The sequence below is a fragment of the Pipistrellus kuhlii genome, unplaced genomic scaffold, assembly GCF_014108245.1.
Source record: "Pipistrellus kuhlii isolate mPipKuh1 unplaced genomic scaffold, mPipKuh1.p scaffold_m20_p_4, whole genome shotgun sequence".
Taxonomy (NCBI): Eukaryota; Metazoa; Chordata; class Mammalia; order Chiroptera; family Vespertilionidae; genus Pipistrellus; species Pipistrellus kuhlii.
The window spans coordinates 70,884,186-70,905,701 of NW_023425540.1; the positions used below are offsets into that span (position 1 = coordinate 70,884,186).

Genomic DNA, 21,516 nt, shown 5'->3' on the forward strand with positions numbered 1-21,516 from the left:
CTGGGGCATCAGCCTAATACCCCATACCCGGAGGGCTTAGAGAGGGGAGGGGACCACATACCCATGGGAGCCCGGAGTGACTGAGTCAATGGGAGCCCACGAGGGGTGGGTGGGCTACTTTATGATAGCACCTCCCCCGTAACCTTCCTTCTGCTGCCAACGCTGCTCCCCACCAGTTGTTCTAGGGTTGGGAGGGCACTGAGTTAAGTGCCCATGAGCTGTTTTCCACCAGAGTCCTCTTCCTCAAGCTCCCTCCCCTTTTCCTACAAACCAGAGCCAGGGAGCCACGGCACAGGCTCCAAGGCCCCCATCCCAGCATTGGGGAGAGCCGGAGAGCAGCAGGGTATCAGCCCAGTTCAACTAGCTCAGGAGTATGTGTGCACTGAGTACATGGCCCCAGATTACTTAGAAATGGACAGTGCTATACTGGACCCCTCCCACCCCCTCCAGCCACCTCAACTAATTGACCTGCACCTGCAATGCCCCCACAACTACCCCAAATCAAGTCCCAGAACCAATTCTGGAGGCAAGGGTGAGAGTCTGCCAGGTCCATCTGACAGATGGAAAGTGAGATGAGGGAGAGAAAATGGCAAAGTTAGAATGCATTCCCATGTGTTCCCACCACTGAGGGGTTCTAGGCACAGGCACCCCGTACGGTGACCTACAGAGGCACTGAGCTGCCCCTTCGGGACTGCTGCCCACTCTGCTACTTCCAGCGGAGGAAGTTCCCCAAGAAGTTAGGTTCTTTTGAGAGAGAAAATTCTAGAACACCATCCCCCCTCCAAAAAATCCTACAAACTTCTGGGCTTTCTCAGCCAAAGCTGTGATCCTCTGTTTCCCTGCAAAGTTTTACGGCATCAGTCCAGAGTCTCAGGAGAACCAAGCTGCCACCCTTCCTCTGATGCCTCCCACAAGACCTTCCCCCTCTCGCCCCCACAACACACACACACCTGCAGTGCCTGCCTATGTCTCCAACAAGCCGAAGAACTAACCCTCAGCTCCAAGGCTGAACTTCTGGGACCTCAGCGCAAGAAGGATGAAAGCATCTTACCTTTGGTGTCCCCCCAAAATGATGTGCCACCCCCTTACTCCCTAGATTGCCTCTTCTAATGTCAGCCACGTGCGTCCACAGTCCTCCCTTGCCTGTGCGCAGCAGAGCTGATGGAATCCTCGTTCCTTATTTACTCTGTCTGGAGGACTCACTGGGCCCCTCATTAAAGGTGCCTTGCTTGGTCAGCCCGAAAAGGTCTTAGGCCCATGTATTCCCTCATCCTACGGTAGGGGGGCCGGTGAGTAACAAGAATTTTAGGGGAGGGCAGCCAAAGCTGCCATGGAGGAAGAGACCCCCATCCCTGCCTGAAGGCCCCATTCTGCTACTTACCACAAGGAGCCTGTTTGCAAAGGAACATATTTATTGACAACAGAACCGCCTGAGGGAGTACGGCCAGTGATACCCCCCGAGGTGCTATGGACAATTGGTGTCTGGGGTCTGTGGGAGAGGTGGGTCGGTGCAGTGAGAACCACTGGGGCCTGCGTGATCAGAGACAGGGTCTAGGGGGCCAGAAGGGGGGGTGGGAGCTGCCGAGGAGCCTGAGGAGGAGCTAGGTCGTGGCTCCCCCTGGCTCATCTGCAGGAGGCCAGTGAGGGCGATCAGCTCAGGCCCACTGAGCCAGGTGGTGCAGCAGCCAGGGGACCGGGAGGGGTGGACCTGGGGGGACATGATCGGGGGTGGGAGCCGCAGCTTCAGAGAGCCCATCACCTGAGGAGAGAAGAGAGGGAAGTGACTCCTCCCAAGCCCTGCAGGAAGGCTGAGATAAGGCCGGGGGGGGGGGGGGGGGGGGGGGGTTTTACCTGCTGAGGGGCTTCAGACAGGTGCAGGGGAACTCGCTGCCCAGGGGGCAGCAGCGGGTCTGAAAGAAAGACATCTTCGCGGCACATCACCGGGAATCCTAGGGAGAAAGGCTGTTAGGGTGGCAGGCTGGGGTTCCCATCCCATGGACCTCTGCGCTGGTTCCCTAAGGAGCTCACGGAGCCCGAGTCCTGAGTCTGCGGGGACCAAGGCAAGTTACCTGCATCCCTGGGCACCTGCTCCCCATTCTGATGTACTGCTGCAGAGGTCAGGCGTCCGGGGTCCCTGCCCGAGGCTGCCTCATACAGCGGCCAGAAGGAGGGATGACACAAAGTCCGGCTTGAGAAAGAGGCACCGGAAGCACAGCTGGGTCCCTGTGGAGCAGGCGTCTTCAAACTGCGGCCCTCGGGCCACATGTGGCCCGCAGAGGAGTCTGATCCGGCCCGCCAGGTTTTTTGGGCAGTGAGCGCAGCCGAGGTGTTACAGTAGGAATTAGTAGTTCATATAGTCCGGCCCTCCAGCTCTCTGAGGGACCGTGATCTGGCCCCCACTTTAAAAAGTTTGAGGACGCCTGCTGTGGAGGGTCAGGAATGATCACTGGAGCATGCTTGCCCCACCCCGACACCAGAGCCATAGGCACCCCTACTCACCCACACCAGCTGAGAACCAGCGTTAGCCTCGTAGTTGGGGTCCCATGGTGCCAGCGGGGTCATTCTTGAAGGGGCCATCCCCCAGGCCATCTGGGGAGAAAAGGGAACTGGGGGGTGGGGGGGGGTGTTAATTTGAGATTAAAACAGGCTCAGGGGTGGGTAAAAGGATATTAAGGCGTGGAGGTGGCAAGGCCCAGTCCCTACCTGGGGTTCCTGGGTACTGCTCCGCTACCGCGGCTCGGCCTGAGCGGGGTGCGGCCCGCAGCTGCTCTCTGCGGATCCAGGAAGGCCTTCGGGGCGGGAACTGAGGGCTGGGAGGTTGGAAGGTACTGAGATGGCCCAGTCACAGCGTCCCCACCTTCCCCCTCCAAGTCCGAAAACCTCCATGGCAAGGTCAAAGGTGCCATTGTTCGTATGGCCCGCTGGGAGCCTGCGCACTGCGGGACCCGCCACTCCGCAGCGGGTTTCCAAGTGGCTCCGGCGTGCGGCGCCCTCACCTGTGCTGCGGGGGTGTGCCTGGCCCCCCCAGGGCTCTCTCTCCAGAGTTCCACACCTTGCGGGGGTCACCGAGCGGCGAGGGGCCCTGTTCCTCCGGCGCCTGCTCCTCGCCGGCGTCCCACCGTGGAAAGGGCCAGGGCAACATGCCGCGTCTGGGGGAGGGAAGGCAGGCCCGCACCTCTGCGCCCTGCCCCTGGCGGCCCAGGCCCCCCACCCGGCCTGCCTGGCCCTCCTTGGCCCCCCTCGGTCCCGGCCTCCCGCAGCGCCGGGCACCACCCTGTCGGTCCGGTGAGTCCAGGCTGCCCGCCCACCTCGCCACCTCACCCACTTCGCTGGGCCTCGCTGCGACGCCAGCACGCAGTGCGTTTCCGGCCACGTGGCGCGCGCTCCCGCTGGTCCCGGGGCGACGGGGGCGGGGGCTGCGCGGCCGGCCCGCCTTCAGGGGTAGAGCCGAGCAAAGGTCCGGAGAACCCAGCTGGAATGGAGGCGAACCCTCTCCCACAATGCATTGCTCCCACCACCTTCCTTCGCAGACACAGAGACCAGCGGCAACTTAGAGGTCTTCCAGCTTCTTTATTGCACTTGACACAACATCCGATGCCCCATCTTCCATCCCAGACCCTCAGTCACACTCAGAGGAATCCAGGCTCCTTGCCGGGCAGGCCCGCTTCCACCCCAACAACGGGGTGCCTGAGGAACAGGGCCAGCGAGGGCACCCTCACCAGTCCTCGCTAGGGCAGAGCCCAGGCCTGGCTGTCTTCTGTTCCTGGATCCCAGGCCGGCCGTGGCCCTGTGCCCCTACCTCAACCCTAAGACTGCTCCAGCAGTGCATGGACGACAGCAGCGATGTAGGGGAGGCCCCTTCCTGGGGCCCCCTCCTCTTCCAGGATGTGGTGGGGCTGGCACAGGGACTCCTGGGGGGGAGGGGCCCAGGTTAAATCCCCCTGCATATCTTCCTCTGGGCTTCCCAGCCCTGGGCAGAGGGCAGGGTGGGAGATACCCTAAAGGAGCCTGGTCAAAGGAAGCTGACAGGCTGGCCCTTAAAAATGTAGGCGAGGTCAGGGCACCCTGGACACGACTTGGGGACAAATGAGATGCAAAGAAGCTGCTAGCAGATCACACAAGGGAGATGACACAGGGGCCAAGGCTCATAGAGGAGGAGCGACCTGTCATTTCCATAGGAAAACACTGGAGTAGGCAGGCTGGCACAGAGAGCCCGATGGGTACTGCCAGGACTGGGCCTGGCCACGGTAGGAGCAGACGCAAACACACACACACACAGGCAGCCACAGTCTGTACAATTTATACATGAGATGGGGACCCAGACTGGGCCTTGCATCTCCTACAAATATATAGAGTTCTCTCTACAAAATATAGATAATTTAGCCCCCTATATCGGGGGTGGGGAGAGAGTGAAAATAGGAGAGTTAAGATCCACCCCTCTGGGGGAGCAGAGCGCAGGGCTGGGTGGGAGAAGGCACCATCAGCACTGAGATGGGAGGGGCCAGAGGCTGGGGGCCCAGGGTCTGGGGGTACCAGAGTGGGGCCTCTGAGGTCAGTGTTTGTGAGGGGAGGAGGGTTCACTAGTGTCTTTGGTAGGGGCTGAAGGCACCACCGGTGGGCAGGGGGTTGCACAGGAGTCTTATAAATAGAAACGGGGCAGGGTGGTGGGGGGAGGGGTGACTTCAGGTCCTAGGAACCCAGGAGCCGAGTGTAGACGACACAGAGCAGCAGCATGAGGACCACGTAGAAGAGGATGAAGCCGCCCAGACCAGAGGGGGGCCAGAGCGGTTGGGGGGCCCTGCCCCCCACCCGCTTCACGGCCTCCAGGGTGGTCCACAGCCCCTGGGCGGTGCCCTGGAGGAGATCCGAGGGCGAGCACAGGTCAGCCTGGGAAGGGAGAGTAGGGCAGATGGACAAGGACAAAGGGCAGACGTCATTAGCAGCAGCAAGACAATTCTTCCCACCCCCTGCCCTCACATGCCAGGGCCAGAGCCACGCCAACATGCAGAGCGCAGGGAAGAGGCATGCAGGGAAGGGAGGCATGCAGGACAGGCATTTCTTTCTGGGGAGCACATACTCCCTGGAAATGGAACCCTACCATCATGCAAAGGGTTCACCTAAGCCCAGAAGCTACCACTCTATAGACCAGCCCCAGGATCCTGGGATCAACCCCCCATACCTCAGGAACCCCCATTTTTCGACAAGCTTCTAAGAAACTCTCCACATTCTTCCGAGACTTGAGGGTACTGAGTTTTGGCTGGGGGGGTGTGAGAAAGGGAAAAAGATTAAGGGAGGGCCATAGGAGTCCCCTGTCCCATCCCCTACTTCCCACCCTGGGCCCCAACTCACCACAGCAGGTGAGGGCACATGAATGAAGGGCACGGAGCGGGGCCTCAGCTGGTTGGCCAGCTGACAGAGGATGACGCCGTTGGCCAGGGCTTCTGCCAGGTCCTCAGGCAGAGGCCGCTGCAGCCTCGACTCAAGGACCTAAAGGCAGGGAGGGGAGGAGGATGGGGGATGAGACGTCAGAGTCAGCAGGGAACTCCGGCCTGCATCTCCCGTCCTCAGCCAAAGCAGCAGGGCGGACAAAGAGGATATTGAGGGCGGCCAGGAAACCAGGAGGTGCCATGCTGAGCCCTGGCCCCACTCGGGCAGACCCACCTCCCTTACCTGGCGCAACTGAGCCATCAGCTCCTTCTCGTCCAGAAGCTGGGGGGGTCGCCGAGGTCTCAGGACAGAGTCTGGTGAGGAGGGACCTGGGAAAAGGAGGGGGTGGGGCTGTCTCCACTACCACTGCAGACTTCGTACTGGATTAGTGTCTGGCACACACATCTCCTGTCTGTTTGTGGGATTTTCCACACAAAGAGCCAATTGACCGGAGAACTCGCAGGCCAGGGGGTGAGAGCAGCCTGGGGGTGAGGGCTGCGTCAGCACTGGGTCAGCGCCGGGCAGGGGAGACCCACCTGAGCCGCTCTGAGAGGAAGAACGGAAGAGGAAGCTATTTGGTCTCTGGATGGAGCCAAGTGGCCGAGGAGCAGGTGCTGTCACTGGGAACAGAGGCAGGGGAGACATCCCCTCAGCGTCCCACTCTTCTCTCAGGCTCCCCCTCACTACACAAGCCCCCATCCTCTCCCCAACGCCCGTCACACCTGGTCCACTTGCAGGAAGGGGCTCCTGAGAGGCGGGGGCCGAGACAGGAGCTCCCTGTCCCCCTGGAGCTCCCAGCGGGGCGGCACTGGACTTGGGCATGCCGCTGAGGAGACAGACGGGAGTGAGAAGGGACGGCCAGGGGGAAGATGTGCCGGGAGAGGGCTCAGGGAGGGGCGGTTTTGGGGGACACATACTTGTATGTGGCCTGAGTGGATAAGGCTGTAGCTCCTCCACCAGGAGTCCTGACCCCCAACTTCTGAAAACTAGAAAGTGAAGGAAGAGAGGTGGGGTCAGCAGGGGGCTGCCAACCCTGAGGGGCTCATTTCCACTCATTTCCAGGCCCACCAGCTGACAGTAGTCCTGTGCCCACACCTGTCCTTCCTGAGGGCCCCCCACACTCCACTCTGCTGCTGCTGCTGCTGCTGCTTCCGCTCACGCTCCTGCCACAGCTGCAAAGTGTCCGGGCGGCGCCGTTCCTCTCCAGACGGTTCCTCCCGCCTGAGGGGCAAAGGCCGGATGAGAGGGGGACAGTAGGTCCGAGAAGAGAGGCGGTGCAAGGAGACTGAGCAAAAGTAGGAGGTGGCCAGCTCAGGTGGCTCTGGTACCTGCTGCTTGGCGCCCTCTCCCTGTCCCCTGCTACAGGGCTTACTTCCGGCGGCTGCTGCTCCTGACGAAAGAACAGCAAGAGGAATGAGGGAGCCCTGACCTCCAAGCCTGCACTGCCCTCCCTCCAGCTCTCCTCTCACAGCAGACGGACGACGGACAAGGCCAGCCCCTCACCTTGGCCGCCCCTCGCTCTTCATCCTCCCCCGGCACGTGGCTGTCAATGAAGTCAATGTGCTCAGGGTCTCCATCAGCTGGAGAGGCAGGACACGTCAGCAAGTAGATGGGGGCCTTCAGGCTCGCCCATTCCCCTCGGTCCCATGGCCCCTGCCACCACCACTCACCACAGCCGTCCTCCTTCCGCTCCCTGGGCCCCCGGGGCTCCCGGGCCAGCTCCGATATCCGGAACGACAACTCCGAGAAGTCATCAGTTGACTGTAAATGCAGAGATGCAGAGATGGAAGACAACTGGGGACTCCTGGGCTCGGGGCCTTAGGGTCCGCTGCTAAGCCGGCCCTTCCCCAGGATGCATGGGCAAGGGAAGGAAGAAGACAGCCGCCACCTGTCACTCTGAGACTTGGAGGTAAAAGGCAAAGGGCCCTGAGATCACCGATGTCCCTTGGAAGGGAGGCACTCACCTCATTTCCAGACCACCTCTTGCTGCCACTGTCCACACTGTGGAAGCCTGAGTCCAGCCCGCCATCGTACCGACGTCCCGGAAATAAGTCCTCAGCTGGGCTGGGGCCAGCCAGAGAGAGCCGGTCAGTCCTATACTGGGCAGCAACCCCCGGCCCATCCTCCCTCTGGGAACCATGGGGATACTGGTGCCAGGAAGGGGCACTGGGGATCCAGGCTGCCTTCCCACACCCTTACTTACCAGGGGCTGAAACTCGGGGGGCGGGAAGGGGCCAGGTCCCCCAGTGCAGCGGCCCCACGCCGCCCAGCCTCTGTTGACAAATATTTGAAGATGTGAAGTTTCCCCTTCAGGCAGATCTGAGTGGAAAGATGAGCACGAAAGGAGTTAGGGAGAAGCAGGGGGCGTCCGAGATCCTACTTGGCTACTAAAGGGACCCACACACACTCACACCCAACCTCAACCCTGTCTCCAATGTCCGCCCCAGGCCACCTCTTACCTGGGCAGGCGGGCTTTGCAGGGGGTTGCTGTCCAGCAGAATGACCTGCAGGTGCCTGAGGCGGCAGAAGGAGACTGGGATTCGGGAGATGCGGTTACAGGAGAAATCCAGGCGGACAAGAGGAAGGTCCCCCAGCTCTGAGGGCGCGTGAAGATAAGTCAGGAGAAGGCCCAAGGGCTCACTTCCTCTCCTCGCTGCTGTGGCCTGGCTGTCGGAGGGCACTATCTAAGAACAGTCTCCCCGCTCTCTTCCTGCTCAGATATGGCCACCTTCATGCCTCCCTCTCCCATCAGCTTCAGCTCATGCCCATCCCAGGTGCTTCCTCCCTTTCTCCTTCCTGCCCACTCCCCACTCCAACCACCTCTTCTTTCTCAAGTGACCATCAGAAGTCTCAAGTCAGCCCAACGCTGATACCATGTTGCTCAAAAACTTTCCATGGCTTGCAGCTGGGGTTGCTGAGGGTGAGTGAGCTGTGCCCCACACAAAGGCACCAGGCAGGAGGGGCTGCAATCCCGCCTGCACTCCACTAGCCGAGCCGTGCCCCTGGGGAGACTGTGCTTGCCCATAGGCAGGGGTACCTTCGTCTGTTCTGGCTCAGCCCATGCCATCTCACTGCCCATCCTCACACCCCATCAGATAGCCCTCCAGCCCCTTGACTTCTGGGCCTTTCCACATGCTGTTTTGCTCAACGAGGAGAATGCCATTGTTCTGTCCACACAGCTTTCAAGGTTCAGCTCATCACCTTCTCCATGCAATCTTCCCAACATTAAGTTGGAATTCATTGCTCCTTCCTCTGTGTCCCCAGGACATTTTGCTGGGGTCTCTTTTATGGCCCAGACAGAGCTTATGTGCAGCCCTGCTGACTTAGAAGAGGGCAGCACAGGCGTGAGGGGAGCCCCGAGGAAACGGATGACCGCCTGACGCCTGTCTCGTTCTTCAAAAGCAAGGCCAGCCTGGCACAGGTCCTCTCTGCCTGGCTCTTTCTAACCGCATCCATGCTGGACCAGGTTTACTCCCACCCACACGTGTTACATATGGGGTTTCCTCTGCCGAGGCTGCAGAGGGTGGAGAACTCCTTCAACGGTCAACCCCTACTGCATCTCGGAGCAAAACCTTCAAGTTCCCCAGCAGAGCCAGTGCCTCCCTGTGTAGCTCCTGTAGCTCTCTATCCTGTTCTAGAACTTCCTCCGGCTTCTCTCCCATTAAATTAAGATTTAATTAAGCCATCACATTTTAAGAGATGGCTCCAAATATCACTCACAATTACCTCATCCCCACCTAAAGCACAGGGAACATATAAAACAATGCGGGCTGAATAAAAGGTGTGGCTGCTTTGGAGCAGAAGCTATCGAATGTTGGGGTGCATCACAATTAGCTCATTAAAATGGAGCTGGTTGGGCTCCAGCTTGTGGCCGCACTGATTCAGGCTCTCTGGGGAGGAGGTGCAGGGCGCCATCTGACGCAGGGGTTTGAGAACTCCTGCCGGGTGAGTGGTGACACGGGATCACCTTACAGGCCCCTCTGACCTTGAGTTTCTACGGGGTACGACACACTCACCTCCTCCCCTTTCTGTATCTTTCCCCACATTTGTAAAATAGAGCAAGTAACCCATGTCTCGCCAGCTTCAGAGGGTTGCTGGACAAGAACAAATAAAATAATTTAGTTTGTTTGATACCATACAAAACCCTGGTCAACTAAGCATTCTTTTTCTGTGGAAGATTCCCTTTCTCTAACTTTTCTCTACCTTCTGTCTGTCTCTCTCTCTCTCCTCCCCACACCTCCAATTCTTCATCTTCCTTACCCTCAGGCAGGGTGCTGAGCTGGTTCCTCCGAACGTTGAGGTCCCGCAAGGAAGAGAGGCTGCACAGCTCGGAGGGGAGGGACTGCAGCTCATTGCTGCTCACATCCTGGAATGAGGAGAGAACTAGGAAGCAGCCACAAGACCAGGAGTGTCTCCTGTCTCTGGCCACCTCCTTTAGTCCGGGCCTCACCCTTAGGGTGCATCCTGCCTCTCCTTCACTTCTCCCCCCAGAGGTCCCCGGGGCCTGGCTCTCCAGTCCCTCTCCTCCCCCTGCTCCCATTCTCACAAGCTGCCGAAGGCTTCCCAAGGTGCTGATGTCGGGGGGCAGGGCCCCCAGTTTGTTGTTGCTGACAATGAGAACCCGCAGGGGCAGCTGGCAGATGTAGGGCGGCAGCGATGACAGCTGGTTTCGGCTGTGGAAGGAAGGAAGGCAGTGGGTTCACTCCCCAGGCAGAGCACCCCCGTGTGGCCTCCTCTAACAGTCTCCAGGAGGGTCCCCCAGGATACTGTCCACTGGTGCTTGGGCGGAGAAGGACAAGCTGCACCTCCCGCTGGCCCGGCCTCCTTACCTGAGGTTGAGGTAGGTGAGGGCTGTGAGATTCCCCAAAGCTGGGTTCAGGCATCTCAGGCAATTGTGGTAGAGGCTCAGGCCCTCCAGGGACACCAGCTGGCATGCTGCCTCTGGCACCTCGGGGAACCGGTTCCGGGACAGGTCTAGGGGGAACAGGGGTCAGGGGAGAGCTGTGGAGAGGCCCAGCCTGGACAGGAACACCTTGAACTTCTCCAGAGCCAGGTGCCCAGCCCTCCACCTTCCCAGCAGACCTGAAGAATCAGGCCTATAAACTGGGCTTCCTGGAGGAAGAACAAAGCCTTCTGCAAACTAGAGCACATTCCAAGAATGGCCAGAATGGCAAAGGCCTTGGGGTCACTGGCCGGGAGAAACTCAGACTAGGGGTGCGGGGACAAGCCAGGGATGCTGCCTTCCAACAAACAAAAGAAGGTCATACTGGAATGGTGGCTGGGTTCTGTAGCTCCTGTGGTTTCCTGTTGCTCCTCGATGCCAGGAGAGACGGAAGGCAAAGGCCACAGCAGAGTGCTAGTGCTCCAAAGAAAACCACAATGTGATGCACTGGGAGGCTCAAGGTAAGAATGTGGGCAATCTCTGGGAGAGACCACTGAGAGAGCCCATCCTTCATCAGGGGCCCTAGCTCCCAGCCTCGACCTGCGTGCAGTCCAGGGGAAAACCAAGGGACATTAAAGCCTGGCTCTGGAATTAAGGCTCTCAACTACAGACAACGGTTTTTCTTTTTCTTTTCTTTTTTTTTTACATTTTATTGATTTTTTATAGGGAGGAAAGGAGAGGGATCGAGAGCTAGAAACATCGATGAGAGAGAAACATTCATCAGCTGCCTCCTGCACACCCCCTACTAGGGATGTGCCCGCAACCAAGAAACATGCCCTTGACCAGAATCGAACCTGGGACCCCTCAGTCCGCAGACCGAAGCTCTATCCACTGAGCCACACCAGTTAGGGCTGGACAACGGTTTTTCCCCAGCTCCTGGGAACAGCAAACCAGGTCCAGGATCTATGAAGTCACAGATTCCCAAGGACCAGGGAGGGCAATCAACCAAGCTGGAGGTGGGAGCTAAAGTCCTCTGGTCCCTCCCATCCAGACACACTTTCTTCAGGGCTCACTCATTCCCGCCCTCTTATAGCCCTACCAACCTTCTTCTACTTCCTCTCTTATTGCCCAGACTTCAAACAATCACCCCCTTTGCCTGTGTCTTGAACACAGTGACTAGTGGAGAGGATGGGAAAGAGGGTAGAGTCTTTTACTGCCGCTTTAACTCAAGTGGTGGGCTGCCAGTGCAATGTAAGGACTCAGGCATTTCGGGGTCCCATCAATATGGAGAACTCACTGCTTAAACCTCTATGCCTGGGTTCATGTTTCCTCTGCTGGCCTGTATTGGGAGGGGCCCAGAGGCTGCTGGGGGAAGTCCTGACCGGCAGTACTTGGGTGAACTTCTTAAATGGTCTTCCCCAGGGAAAAGTGAGCAAAAGCGGAGGGGAGGAGAATCTGGGATATAGCCCCCAAGGAAATGGGTCTTGTGACAGGAAATGAATCTGTCAGGTTCTGTCTCTGGTGGGCCTTGTGTTTGCCTGAGCGGATGACAGCCTAATGCCCCAGGAATCATTCTCTCTCCCTCTCTGCTCTCAACCTCGGGGCACACAGACCTGTCACAGGAAAAGACAGTTACCGACAGGGTGGGAGGACCACATGCTGTCCTCCCACTCTCACCCTCCACCCGCCTGCTTTCTCTGCATCCACCAAATGTGTGTGCACACACGTGTGGATGAAGAGAGAGAACAATTTATGATGGGGTAGGCAGGTAGCAGGGCCAAAAGCTAGGAGCGGAAGGGAGCCCAGCAGGAGGAGGGAGGGCACAGAGGCACAGGATGTGGTCTGTGAGAGAATGAGCTGCACTTCTCCTTTGTGAAAGTGGCCCCTCCTCCCATCTCAGGAGTCATCCTGCTATCAGGCACCAGGAATGAAGTCCAAAGGATATCAGGGGCTTACGCCACAGGTAACATGCACAGAAAACACTGTTTCAGAAAGAGCTGGGAAAGCAGAAGTTCACACTTATTCCAGCATGAGCGGTGAAGCTTTTAGTCTGGGTTGGAGGGCCAGGAGATGTGGAGGGCAGGGTATGGGCAATACTGTGTTTCTGTCACTTCCCCTTTCCACCCTAAGCTACAGGCACCCTGTGTGAGAGAAGGGGACAGAAAAGAGTTTCAAACAAGATGGACCCCGCCTGGCCTAGATTCTGGGCCCTGACAGCTCTGAGAATCCCTGCATGGAGAGCAGGCAGAGTGGGGTTCTCAGAAAGCTGAGATCTCCCCGCCTCACCACATAAGCTCTCTCACAAGGGAACTGGCTGCACCCTGAGCCAGAATGCCGGGGGAGGAGTCTGGAAGGGGGGAGAGCCAGGAGGATCAGAGAGTTCTTGGTAGTTTTCCCCAGGAGTCCACTCACTGAGACAGAGCCCTAAGGAAGTAAAGAATAACATTTGGTGTTTGTCAAAAAATAAGCAAGGGGGAGGGGAAAGTACAGACACTGAGTGTCGCACAGCTGCTGAGGTCAATCTGGAGCTTGGGGGTTAGGAGACTCGGGGAGACAGAGAGGATGGCTCCTGGGGCTCACCCAGTCCCTGAACTCACTGCGTAGTGGGCAAGTTAGTTTACCCAACAACCCAAGAAAAGTGGAAAGGTTTAAACTGGTTCTCTCCAGGGCAGTGGGAAAGAGTATGTCCGTGCCCACTTGAGTGTTTGCAGGTGAGCAGGCACCTGCTAGGTGAGAAATGCAGTCCAAGGGAGGGTCAACAGAAGGACACTCTCATCCAGTCCCAAGTCCCACCCTGGGCTAGGCTGGGGTGTGGCTTCGGGAATGCAGTCCTCCTCCCTTGTTCCAAACCCTGCACACACACACACACACACACACACACACACACACACACACACAACTGCCAGCCCAACGTCGTCTCCAGAGCAGCTGAGGCCTGACTCACCTGTCACAGTAGTCCCCCCCAAACCCCACCATCAACAGACACCAGGGTGTAGGAAGCATGGTTAGAGGGATCCTGCCGATGGGGAGTGGAAGGACAGTCAGACAGTCTCTAGGTTTCCAGCACTCCTAGCAAGGAGATAAGATTTCCTTCCTTTTAGCAACTGCCTAAGTCTCTCCCCCTGGGGAGGAAAGCAGAAGCAGAAATGGGAATTCTAGAGTCCCTATGAGGTCATGGGCTCCATAGTGACCTCACACACGAAGGACGGAGGAGTCTCAGACAAGGGGGTCAGGATTGAGGAAGAATTGGGGAGCAGAGGGGAGATGAAAAGATTTGTTCTTTCCCACAGGCTGGCGGCTGGGTGAAGAGTGGAGAGGGGCTGGGACCTTAGAGGGAGAGTCTGCCAGCAAAGGAAGCAAAAACATTGGGTCGCTAGGGACAAATCCATGGGAAGGAGGTCCTAAGTCTCTGCTCGGAACGGGGACAGAGTTGCAGACGATGTGGAGGAAGAGAAAGGAGTCGTTTAGAAGGGTTCACGGGGGCTCCTTGGTGGAACGATCAGAACTGAAGTTGGAAAAAAAAACAAAAAAAAACAACAGGCAAATAAGCCAACCAGGTAAGAGGAGGGGCCATTCTACAGGTGCGTCAATATGCAAATAAGGAGAAGCGGAGGGGGGAGGGGACCACAACATTCGGCCAGGAACGCCGGGCTTTCCAAGAAGACGAGAAGCGCGTTCACTGTCCGGTAGTTCTTAAGGCGGGAGGGGGTGATCGCAGACCTATGCAGACCCGCGGGGCGGGAACGCCGGCGGCCGAGCGGAGCGCCAAACCCCGCGGCCCCGGGAGAAGCAAGCGAGGGGGCGGGGCGATGCAAACGAGGGTCCCGGGGGCGCTCGGCCCGGGGCACTCACCGGCCTGGGTGATGTCTGACAGGTCGTAGCTGCGGGCCGCGCCCCGGGGGAAATGCTTCAAGCGCCGGTTAGACAGGTTCAGGGTCCCGGTAGCCACGGCCTCCTCGAGGGCCCGCTCTGCACTGCGGCTCCCGGGCAGACCCGGGGACCCTGGGACGGAGGTCGTGGCCGCCGCCTCCTCACCACCGGCGGCAAATGAGGCCGCGATCGCCGCCGCCATCCGCTCCGGGCGGCTACCGTGGCCTGACTGACGGGACCGGCCGTCCCTTCCCCCCCTCCCCTCCTCGGAGCCGCCGTAGTTACTTCAAGGGGGAGGAAGTGGGACCAGAGATCCGGTGGACCAATCGCGGCCCCCAGCATCGGAAGTGGCTAATCAGAACCCGCCGGGGGGGTGGAGACTCCGGCGCCGGAGTGAGGCGAGAGAAGGGAGGAGGACTCGAATGGAACTCTCGCCAACGGCAGACGCTTCAGCGGGGCTCACCCCGTGCGGCCGCGTCCAATCACACTGCTTAGGCTGGAGAGAGAGCCAATCAGATTCAACCAGGAGGCGGGGACGCCGGCGCTCCAACTAAAAGGGATAGGGGCCGAGAGACCGCAAAGCCCCAGTCGTCTTCTAATGAAGACCAATCGTAAAACAGATACAGGCGAGTGACTGTCACGAAGGCCAATCAGATTCTCTGAAGGGAACCTGGTCCCACCTCGCCTCTGAGGGACGGCTCTACCTACCAGTAGCATGGGCGAGAAGGCGATCCCTTCTCTAAGGAGGCGTGTGAGCTAGAACTTTAGAACCGAGGTAAAAAAAAAAAAAAAAAAAAAGTGAGCGCTGCGCGCGGGCAGCATCGGGAGCATTGCAGGGCCACGAATAGAGCAGAGTGTAGGTGTTCGGAGCGGGCCAGCTCCGGGAGATAGCCCGGAGAGCGATAGGCGGCCAGTGCGCAGGGGGTCGTTCAGGCCATTCCGGCTGGGGCGGCCGAGGCCCTGCATTGGTCTGAAGATGCCCAGCTCAGGTCCTGGAGGGAGGGAGGGAGGGAGGGTTCGTTTCAGGAGCCCGGGAAAGCCTCCAGAGCTGCCGCTGGCCTGCCAGTCCAGCCGGCAGAACGCGCCGGGGCAGGAGTTGTGATGACAAGACTGGGACCGTCTAGAAGTCTTCCATTTTACAAATGTGGAAACTGAGGCGGAGGGAAGGGGATGAGGTGGCAGGAGCAAACAGCAAAGTGCTGACAGCTTGCATCGGAACCCCAGGCTTCCCACTACACCAGCTTTTGCGGTGGGCTTTTCCCTTTCTCACCCTCTTTGCCGCCTGGGGAGAAGCAGAGTGAATACAGGGGATCCAGAAAGGAGAGAAAGCTGGCAAGGCTTCTGCCCACTGGGAGACATGGCATCCTTTCAGGTGCCTCAGGCCTAAGTAGCCCGTCCACCTTAGTATGCTAATAGTGGCCTAATCACTCATAAACCACTTCCCAGATGTTGACATTCCTAAATTATTGAATTATTAAAATTTCATCTTAGGTAACCCAGGCCAGCTGTTTACTAAGTCACCGTGAGTATGGGAGTTTGACTGGGTGGGTGACAGGCTGTTTGCCCAGTGAACCAAGTCTGTCATATTGAGCAGCTCAGGGTTGGCTGACCAGGACTGGATGCCTTTGAGCCCCTGGAAGAGCCGGCTGCGACTTGGATTTATTGGTGCAGGTCTGTCCTACCTGCACAGACACAACCCCAATTCCTGTTTCTCATAACCATCACTCCCCACCCCAAGGCTAAGTCTTAGGCTCTGGGAAATAGCCTAAGCTTTCAGAGTAAATCTAACCCTTCCTTCTGCCACAATAGGTGGCCCTTCATTACATGCAGTAATGTCACTGACCGGGGAAAGCAGTCTGCTTTTGGATGTGTATTTTTCATGAGACTTTAAAGAGTCTGTGCTGAATTGCACTGACTTTCATGCTTTTATGAGCTAGATGGTCATTAGCAGGGTCACCTTCCCCCTCACCTGGCAAACTGAGTCTATACTTTTTTTGAGGGGGCGTGTCATATGTCATACTGGAGCTATAAATCCTCTGGAGGCTCTGGCCTGCAGAGATAGGAAGAATTCACCAGTATTTCTCTATAGTAGTGAATGCTAAAAGGGCCTCAAGTGGAAGAAAGTTCCTACTACCCCCTGAAAGTAAAGTCATCACCTACCAGGGGTTCACACTGTATTTCTTCTGTAAAATGCACATCCCATGAGCCATTGGGTTGCTAGAGCTGAGCTAGAACTGAGGAGCTATGACAGAAAATCCCTGCCAGTGTTGGGGAAAACAGGTCACAGTGGCTAGGCAGTGAGGTCACAGAGAGGTTTGTTTGCCCCAGACTCCATGGGGGAGGAGCCTAGGAGGCGGAGGGGCCCTAGAGGTCCCCCAAGCCCAGGCAGGGGACATGGTGTGGGAAAGGCAGCAGGAACAGGGCCCAAGACTAGTGCCAAGGGGTCTGGAGACATGAGGACAGGAGCAGGGAGAGGGCAGTTAAGATGGTGAGGAGAAGCCAGAGATAGAAGCTGCAAAAGTTCACCAGGCTGTGAGGAAGGGGGGGTGTGTGTGTCAAGAGAAGGACAAGAAGAGGTCAGCAAGAGATCTGGGGAGGGGTTACTTGGAGAACTTGGAATAAGGAACAAGGACAGGGAGGAGTGAGCCATGGATCTAGAGAGAAAGATGGAAGGATTTGACCTTACAGAGCTGAAAGAGCTATGAGCCCCCCAAATAGTAGTTAATGAGAGACAGGCTGAGAGAAGGAAATAAAAGGCATGACCCTCATGGAACCCCTGTGCTCCCCTTTCTTCTTGGGTAGGTGAAGCGGAGCTGCCCTTCATGTGGCCCAGAGCCTGGGGGTGAAGAGAAGAAGGGGAGAGGGAACCCTATTTCTGTTCAGTTGTTCCCCCCAGAGCTGGTGAGTCCTTGAGGAGGGGGAGGTATTAAGGATAAAGGACTGGGAGTCAGACCACTGAGGGGCCCCCAATGACCCCTGCTTTCTCCCTCCTGCCCCTCAGGTGGAACATATCATCTCATTTCTCCCAGTCAGAGACGTAGTTGCCCTAGGCCAGACCTGCCACTACTTCCATGAAGTGTGCGATGCTGAGGGCGTGTGGAGACGCATCTGTCGCAAGCTCAGTCCTCGCCTACGAGAGCAGGGTTCTGGAGTCCGTCCCTGGAAGAGAGCTGCCATTCTTAACTGTACACCTTCCCCAGAACCTGCACTTCTCTTTGCCTCTGGCCTACCTTATTCTGGGATTTCTCCTGCTCCATATAGTTGCCTGATGACCTCAGCATTCCCAGCCAGTCTTCCAGGGCTCCTTTCTCTGGAAGAAACTTGTTAGCTTCAAACATGCCATTGAGGACTTCAAGTCTCTAGAACCACCTTCTTTTTTTTTTTTTTTTTTTTTTATAAATTTTATTGATTTTTTACAGAGAGGAAGAGAGAGGGATAGAGAGTTAGAAACATCAATGAGAGAGAATTATCGACCAGCTGCCTCTTGCACACCCCCTACTGGGGATGTGCCCGCAAGCAAGGTACATGCCCTTGACCGGAATCGAACCCGGGACCTTTCAGTCCACAGACCGTAGCTCTACCACTGAGCCAAACCGGTTTCGGCTAGAACCACCTTCTAATAGATGTCCCACCCAGAGCCCCCATTACTAGTATCCCTACCATGTCTCCTTCCATATTCAAATTCTTCCAAATCTTACCCTAGATTACATCTTCCACTCCCCAAACCACAAGCTTCCCCTCCTGTAAACCAGGGTTCCTCAGCCTTGTCACTACGGCGGTGTTTTGGGCCAAATAATTCTTTGTTTTAAAAAATATGTTTTTATTGATATTTTTTAAAAGAGTATGGGAGAGGGAGAGAGCAAAACATTGATGAGAGAGAAATATTGTTGAGCTGCCTCCTGCACACCCCCACTGTGGATTGAGTCTACAATCTGGGCATGTGCTCTGACTTGAAATCCTGGGTGCATGGGGATGACACTCAACCAACTTGAGCCACACTGGCCAGAGCCCAAACAATTCTTTGAAGTGGGGGACTCTCCCGTGCATTAAAGAATGTTTAGCAGTACCCTTGGGCTCTACCCACTAGATGCCAGTAGCACCTTCCTCAGTTGTGACAACCAATGTCCCCTGAAGGATAAATTCTCCCCCAGACTGGGAAACAGGCTCTATACCCCCCTTCCTTTCCAGGAAGTCTCTATTCACTTCATCTCACACAGTAGAGATTAAGGGAGATGAGGATAACAGGTCCAGAGCCAGGGGTGAGGGAGAGTTACTGGTCTTTCTGAGTCATTCTTTTTTACTCCTCTTTCTTCCTCCTCTGATTCTTTTCTGTGTATTTATTATATGTCCCTTGATGTCTCCTGTTTCTCATAAATGTCCTTCCCGCCCTCCCCACACCAAGACTAAGTCTTAGATTCTGGGAAATATCCTATGCTGTCAGAGTAAATCTATGCAAGTTTGGATCAAAGAAGTGCTCATTTAGAAGCATGTTTATGGCCCTGGGCTGAGGTGGGCCAGAAAACTAACATTTAGTCACTGGGTATAATTAAGGATATCCTCTAAGCTCTCCCTATGTCTTTGGAAGGGGTACTTTTCCCAGTCCTGGGGATGGAGAGGAACTAAATAGCAGGATACCTGAGAAACCTTGTTTGCCCAAGCTCTGATTCATCTCCCTGGTGTCATCCCAACCCACTGAACCTCCCATGTCCTTCCCTTCTCCAGACACGAAAGGCCTGTATTTCCAGGCATTTGGGGGCCGCCGCCGCTGTCTCAACAAGAGTGTAGCCCCTCTTCTAGCCCATGGCTACCGCCGCTTCTTGCCCACCAAGGACCACATCTTTATCCTTGACTATGCGGGGACCCTCTTCTTCCTCAAAAATGCCCTGGTCTCCTCCACCCTTGGCCAGATCCAGTGGAAGCGAGCCTGCCGCTATGTTGTTTTGTGTCGAGGAGCCAAAGATGTGAGTAGCAGAACTTTGGCAGCTAAGAACCCACCCAACCTCCAGGGACCCAGGGCCTACATCAGAATTGAGGTGTCCTCCTTAGGACAGCTGCCTTCCTAAGGAACACAAGGCCCCATTTCCTAACTCTGTACCCAAGTATCTCATCTCCTACCTCAGCCTCAGTCCACACCAAGCTCCAGATCCCAGACACCTCTGCCTTTTCCTACAGTTTGCCTCAGACCCAAGATGTGACACAGTTTACCGTAAATACCTCTATGTGTTGGCCACTCGGGAGCAGCTGGAAGTGGTAGGCACAACCGGCAGCCGGGTCTGCGACTGTGTCGAGGTCTATCTGCAGTCTAGTGGGCAGCGGGTCTTCAAAATGACCTTCCACCACTCCATGAGCTTCAAACAGATTGTGCTGGTTGGTCAGGAGACTCAGCGGGCTCTACTGCTCCTCACAGGTGTGGCTTTGAGCAGTAGTTTACAAACTGTTTTCTGAGATTCTTCAAGACCTGCTGCAGGGGATGGGGAGGGAGGTCTCTCACACTGGGTTCTGAATGCCATCTCAAACCAGTTAGCTCTGCTTTTGTCTGCTCTAAGAGTCTGCATATTTCATATATGCAAAGGGCCCTGCTTTAAATTCCAATCTCCCCAACCTCCATACCAGGCACCTCACCTTTGTACCCTACACTGCCTCCCTGTACTTAACCACACTCCAGATTTCTTAATGCTATGCAAGGCCCTAAATCCCCAAACATCTTTCCCAGCATTCAGACTGTGTTCTTCCACATCTACTAGGTTTCCTCTCCATCCATTTCTCACACTGAAAAGGACTTCCCTGGTTATTTCATTTCTACCCTTTAAATAAATTTTTATTGTTCATATTATTACAATTGTTTCTCCTTCCCCCCCCTCCCATAGTTCCCCTCCACCTGGTCCACACTCCACCCTCTGCCCTTACCTTCCTCCTCAAGCCCCCTGCTGTCCTCATCCATAGGTATATGACTTTTGTTCAGTCTCTACCCTTTTCTTAAACCCCACTCTAGGGTAGTAATGTTTCATCCTATATGGCTTAGGGGGTCTATTGGGAAGTTAATGTGGATATTGGAGGGTTCCTTCTCCCTCGTAATTGTCTGCTTCCCCCAATCTCCAGAGGAAGGAAAGATCTACTCTTTGGTGGTGAATGAAACCCAGCTGGACCAGCCACGCTCCTACACGGTTCAGCTGGCCCTGAGGAAGGTGTCCCGTTGCCTGCCTCACCTGCGTGTGGCCTGCATGGCTTCCAACCAGAGCAGTACTCTGTACATTACAGGTAAGAACCACCTCCCTTTTGTCAAGGCCCCAGCCTTGGACAGATCTCCCAGACACCCGCCATCATTATTCCAGCTCTGTGGTGGACCCCTAGGGCATCCGAGTAAAAAGATGATGCTTAGATTCCCAGACATCACAGCTGGTGAATGCTTGTGGGTGTGAGACTCCCCGGATCTTGTCGTTTTCATCCCAGGTGGGGCCTTATCCCTAGGAAATGGGTGCCCAAAGCTGCTGAGCTGAGGGCACCCGACCCCCCAGATGAGGGGGGAGTGTATTTTGAGGTGCATACCCCAGGGGTGTATCGTGATCTCTTTGGGACCCTTCAAGCCTTTGACCCCCTGGACCAGCAGATGCCACTTGCTCTCTCACTGCCTGCCAAGGTAGGATCCTGGAGGGATGGGGAAGATCATTACAGGAGGGACTTTAGGGGTTGAAAGGTTCTGAAGGTCTGAAATATGAGCAGGAATCAAACGATTGATCAGGGAGGGTCAGGGGACCCAAAGATGGGTGACATAGAGGGCAAGACCCAAAGAGATCAGCCAGGTTAGTGGCTGGGAGGCGTTGGAGTTCAGAGTTCCTCTGGAGGGAACTGAATGCCCACCTCCCCTTTCTGTCTTCTTCCTAGATCCTATTCTGTGCTCTTGGTTACAATCACCTTGGCTTGGTGGATGAATTTGGCCGAATTTTTATGCAGGGAAATAACAGATATGGGCAGCTGGGAACGGGGGACAAAATGGACCGAGGGGAACCCACACAGGTGAGACTGTTTACCAGCAATTCTCATCCTGACCCCCATCTTTCAATTCCCTGACCTCTGGGTCTCTCCACTTCATTTCCATATTATCCACTTTCTACACCCTAGAAAGTTAAGCCAAGCAGTATGTAATGCCCATCATATTTTGCAGTCTATCCAGGGTTGACACTATGAAGTTTGTTCTGTGCAGTGCATGCTGTGAGTGTAAGAGGAATTTAGTGAAGCAGGGAGACCTGGGGGCTGGAGTAACAAGAAAAGGTGAGATGTGAGTAGGGCCTTGTGGGTTAGAAAGGATTCAGGTGGGACTAGAGATGAGGCACAGCTTA

At 56.2% G+C, this 21,516-nt stretch overlaps 3 protein-coding genes across 5 annotated transcripts; 1 reads left to right on the forward strand and 2 right to left on the reverse strand.

Moving 5' to 3' along the window:
* Window positions 1–1,394: 1,394 nt before the first annotated feature.
* SAP25 (Sin3A associated protein 25) lies at window positions 1,395–3,431 on the reverse strand. The gene is made up of 7 exons (XM_036411309.2): window positions 3,317–3,431; window positions 2,997–3,149; window positions 2,704–2,810; window positions 2,500–2,606; window positions 2,070–2,223; window positions 1,852–1,949; window positions 1,395–1,759 (listed from the first exon to the last, which is right to left on the reverse strand). Exons 2-7 carry the CDS (start codon window positions 3,140–3,142, stop codon window positions 1,466–1,468), a joined length of 906 nt encoding a protein of 301 aa, XP_036267202.1. The 5' UTR covers window positions 3,143–3,149; window positions 3,317–3,431; the 3' UTR covers window positions 1,395–1,465.
* Window positions 3,432–3,558: 127 nt separating this feature from the next.
* LRCH4 (leucine rich repeats and calponin homology domain containing 4) lies at window positions 3,559–14,471 on the reverse strand. Of its 3 annotated transcripts, none has more exons than XM_036411300.2 (18): window positions 14,162–14,471; window positions 10,257–10,401; window positions 9,974–10,100; window positions 9,688–9,793; window positions 7,887–8,023; window positions 7,631–7,746; window positions 7,392–7,491; window positions 7,098–7,188; window positions 6,931–7,007; window positions 6,756–6,817; window positions 6,523–6,648; window positions 6,345–6,413; window positions 6,150–6,253; window positions 5,964–6,047; window positions 5,671–5,756; window positions 5,350–5,487; window positions 5,180–5,257; window positions 3,559–3,911 (listed from the first exon to the last, which is right to left on the reverse strand). In XM_036411300.2, the coding sequence occupies exons 1-18, from the start codon at window positions 14,379–14,381 to the stop codon at window positions 3,807–3,809; spliced, it is 1,971 nt and encodes a 656-aa protein (XP_036267193.1). In that variant the 5' UTR covers window positions 14,382–14,471; the 3' UTR covers window positions 3,559–3,806. The 3 variants fall into 3 exon arrangements, with proteins under 3 accessions (XP_036267193.1, XP_036267191.1, XP_036267192.1); XM_036411298.2 differs by lacking the exon at window positions 3,559–3,911 and adding an exon at window positions 4,285–4,887 and having other exon boundaries at window positions 14,162–14,469; XM_036411299.2 differs by lacking the exons at window positions 3,559–3,911; window positions 6,345–6,413 and adding an exon at window positions 4,285–4,887 and having other exon boundaries at window positions 14,162–14,470.
* A 2,466-nt stretch (window positions 14,472–16,937) lies between these two features.
* Window positions 16,938–21,261, forward strand: LOC118703936 (F-box only protein 24-like). Its single transcript, XM_036411308.2, has 7 exons — window positions 16,938–16,977; window positions 17,030–17,080; window positions 18,902–19,140; window positions 19,352–19,586; window positions 20,279–20,437; window positions 20,695–20,816; window positions 21,062–21,261. The coding sequence occupies exons 1-7, from the start codon at window positions 16,938–16,940 to the stop codon at window positions 21,245–21,247; spliced, it is 1,032 nt and encodes a 343-aa protein (XP_036267201.2). The 3' UTR covers window positions 21,248–21,261.
* The last annotated feature ends 255 nt before the right edge of the window (window positions 21,262–21,516 follow it).

Coding starts and splice junctions, on each gene's coding strand:
- SAP25 (XM_036411309.2), bottom strand. CDS start 3,142: ATGTTGCCCTGGCCCTTTCCACGGTGGGACGCCGGCGAGGAGCAGGCG. Junction 2,224..2,499: donor CTGGTTCTCAGCTGGTGTGG/GTGAGTAGGGGT, acceptor CCTGCTCCACAG/GGACCCAGCTGTGCTTCCGG. Junction 1,950..2,069: donor GCAGGTGCCCAGGGATGCAG/GTAACTTGCCTT, acceptor CTTTCTCCCTAG/GATTCCCGGTGATGTGCCGC.
- LRCH4 (XM_036411298.2), bottom strand. CDS start 14,381: ATGGCGGCGGCGATCGCGGCCTCATTTGCCGCCGGTGGTGAGGAGGCG. Junction 9,794..9,973: donor TGGGAAGCCTTCGGCAGCTT/GTGAGAATGGGA, acceptor TCCTCATTCCAG/GATGTGAGCAGCAATGAGCT. Junction 4,888..5,179: donor GAAAAATGGGGGTTCCTGAG/GTATGGGGGGTT, acceptor CTCCCTTCCCAG/GCTGACCTGTGCTCGCCCTC.
- LOC118703936 (XM_036411308.2), top strand. CDS start 16,938: ATGACCCTCATGGAACCCCTGTGCTCCCCTTTCTTCTTGG. Junction 16,978..17,029: donor GTGCTCCCCTTTCTTCTTGG/GTAGGTGAAGCG, acceptor GGGGGTGAAGAG/AAGAAGGGGAGAGGGAACCC. Junction 20,438..20,694: donor CAGTACTCTGTACATTACAG/GTAAGAACCACC, acceptor CCGACCCCCCAG/ATGAGGGGGGAGTGTATTTT.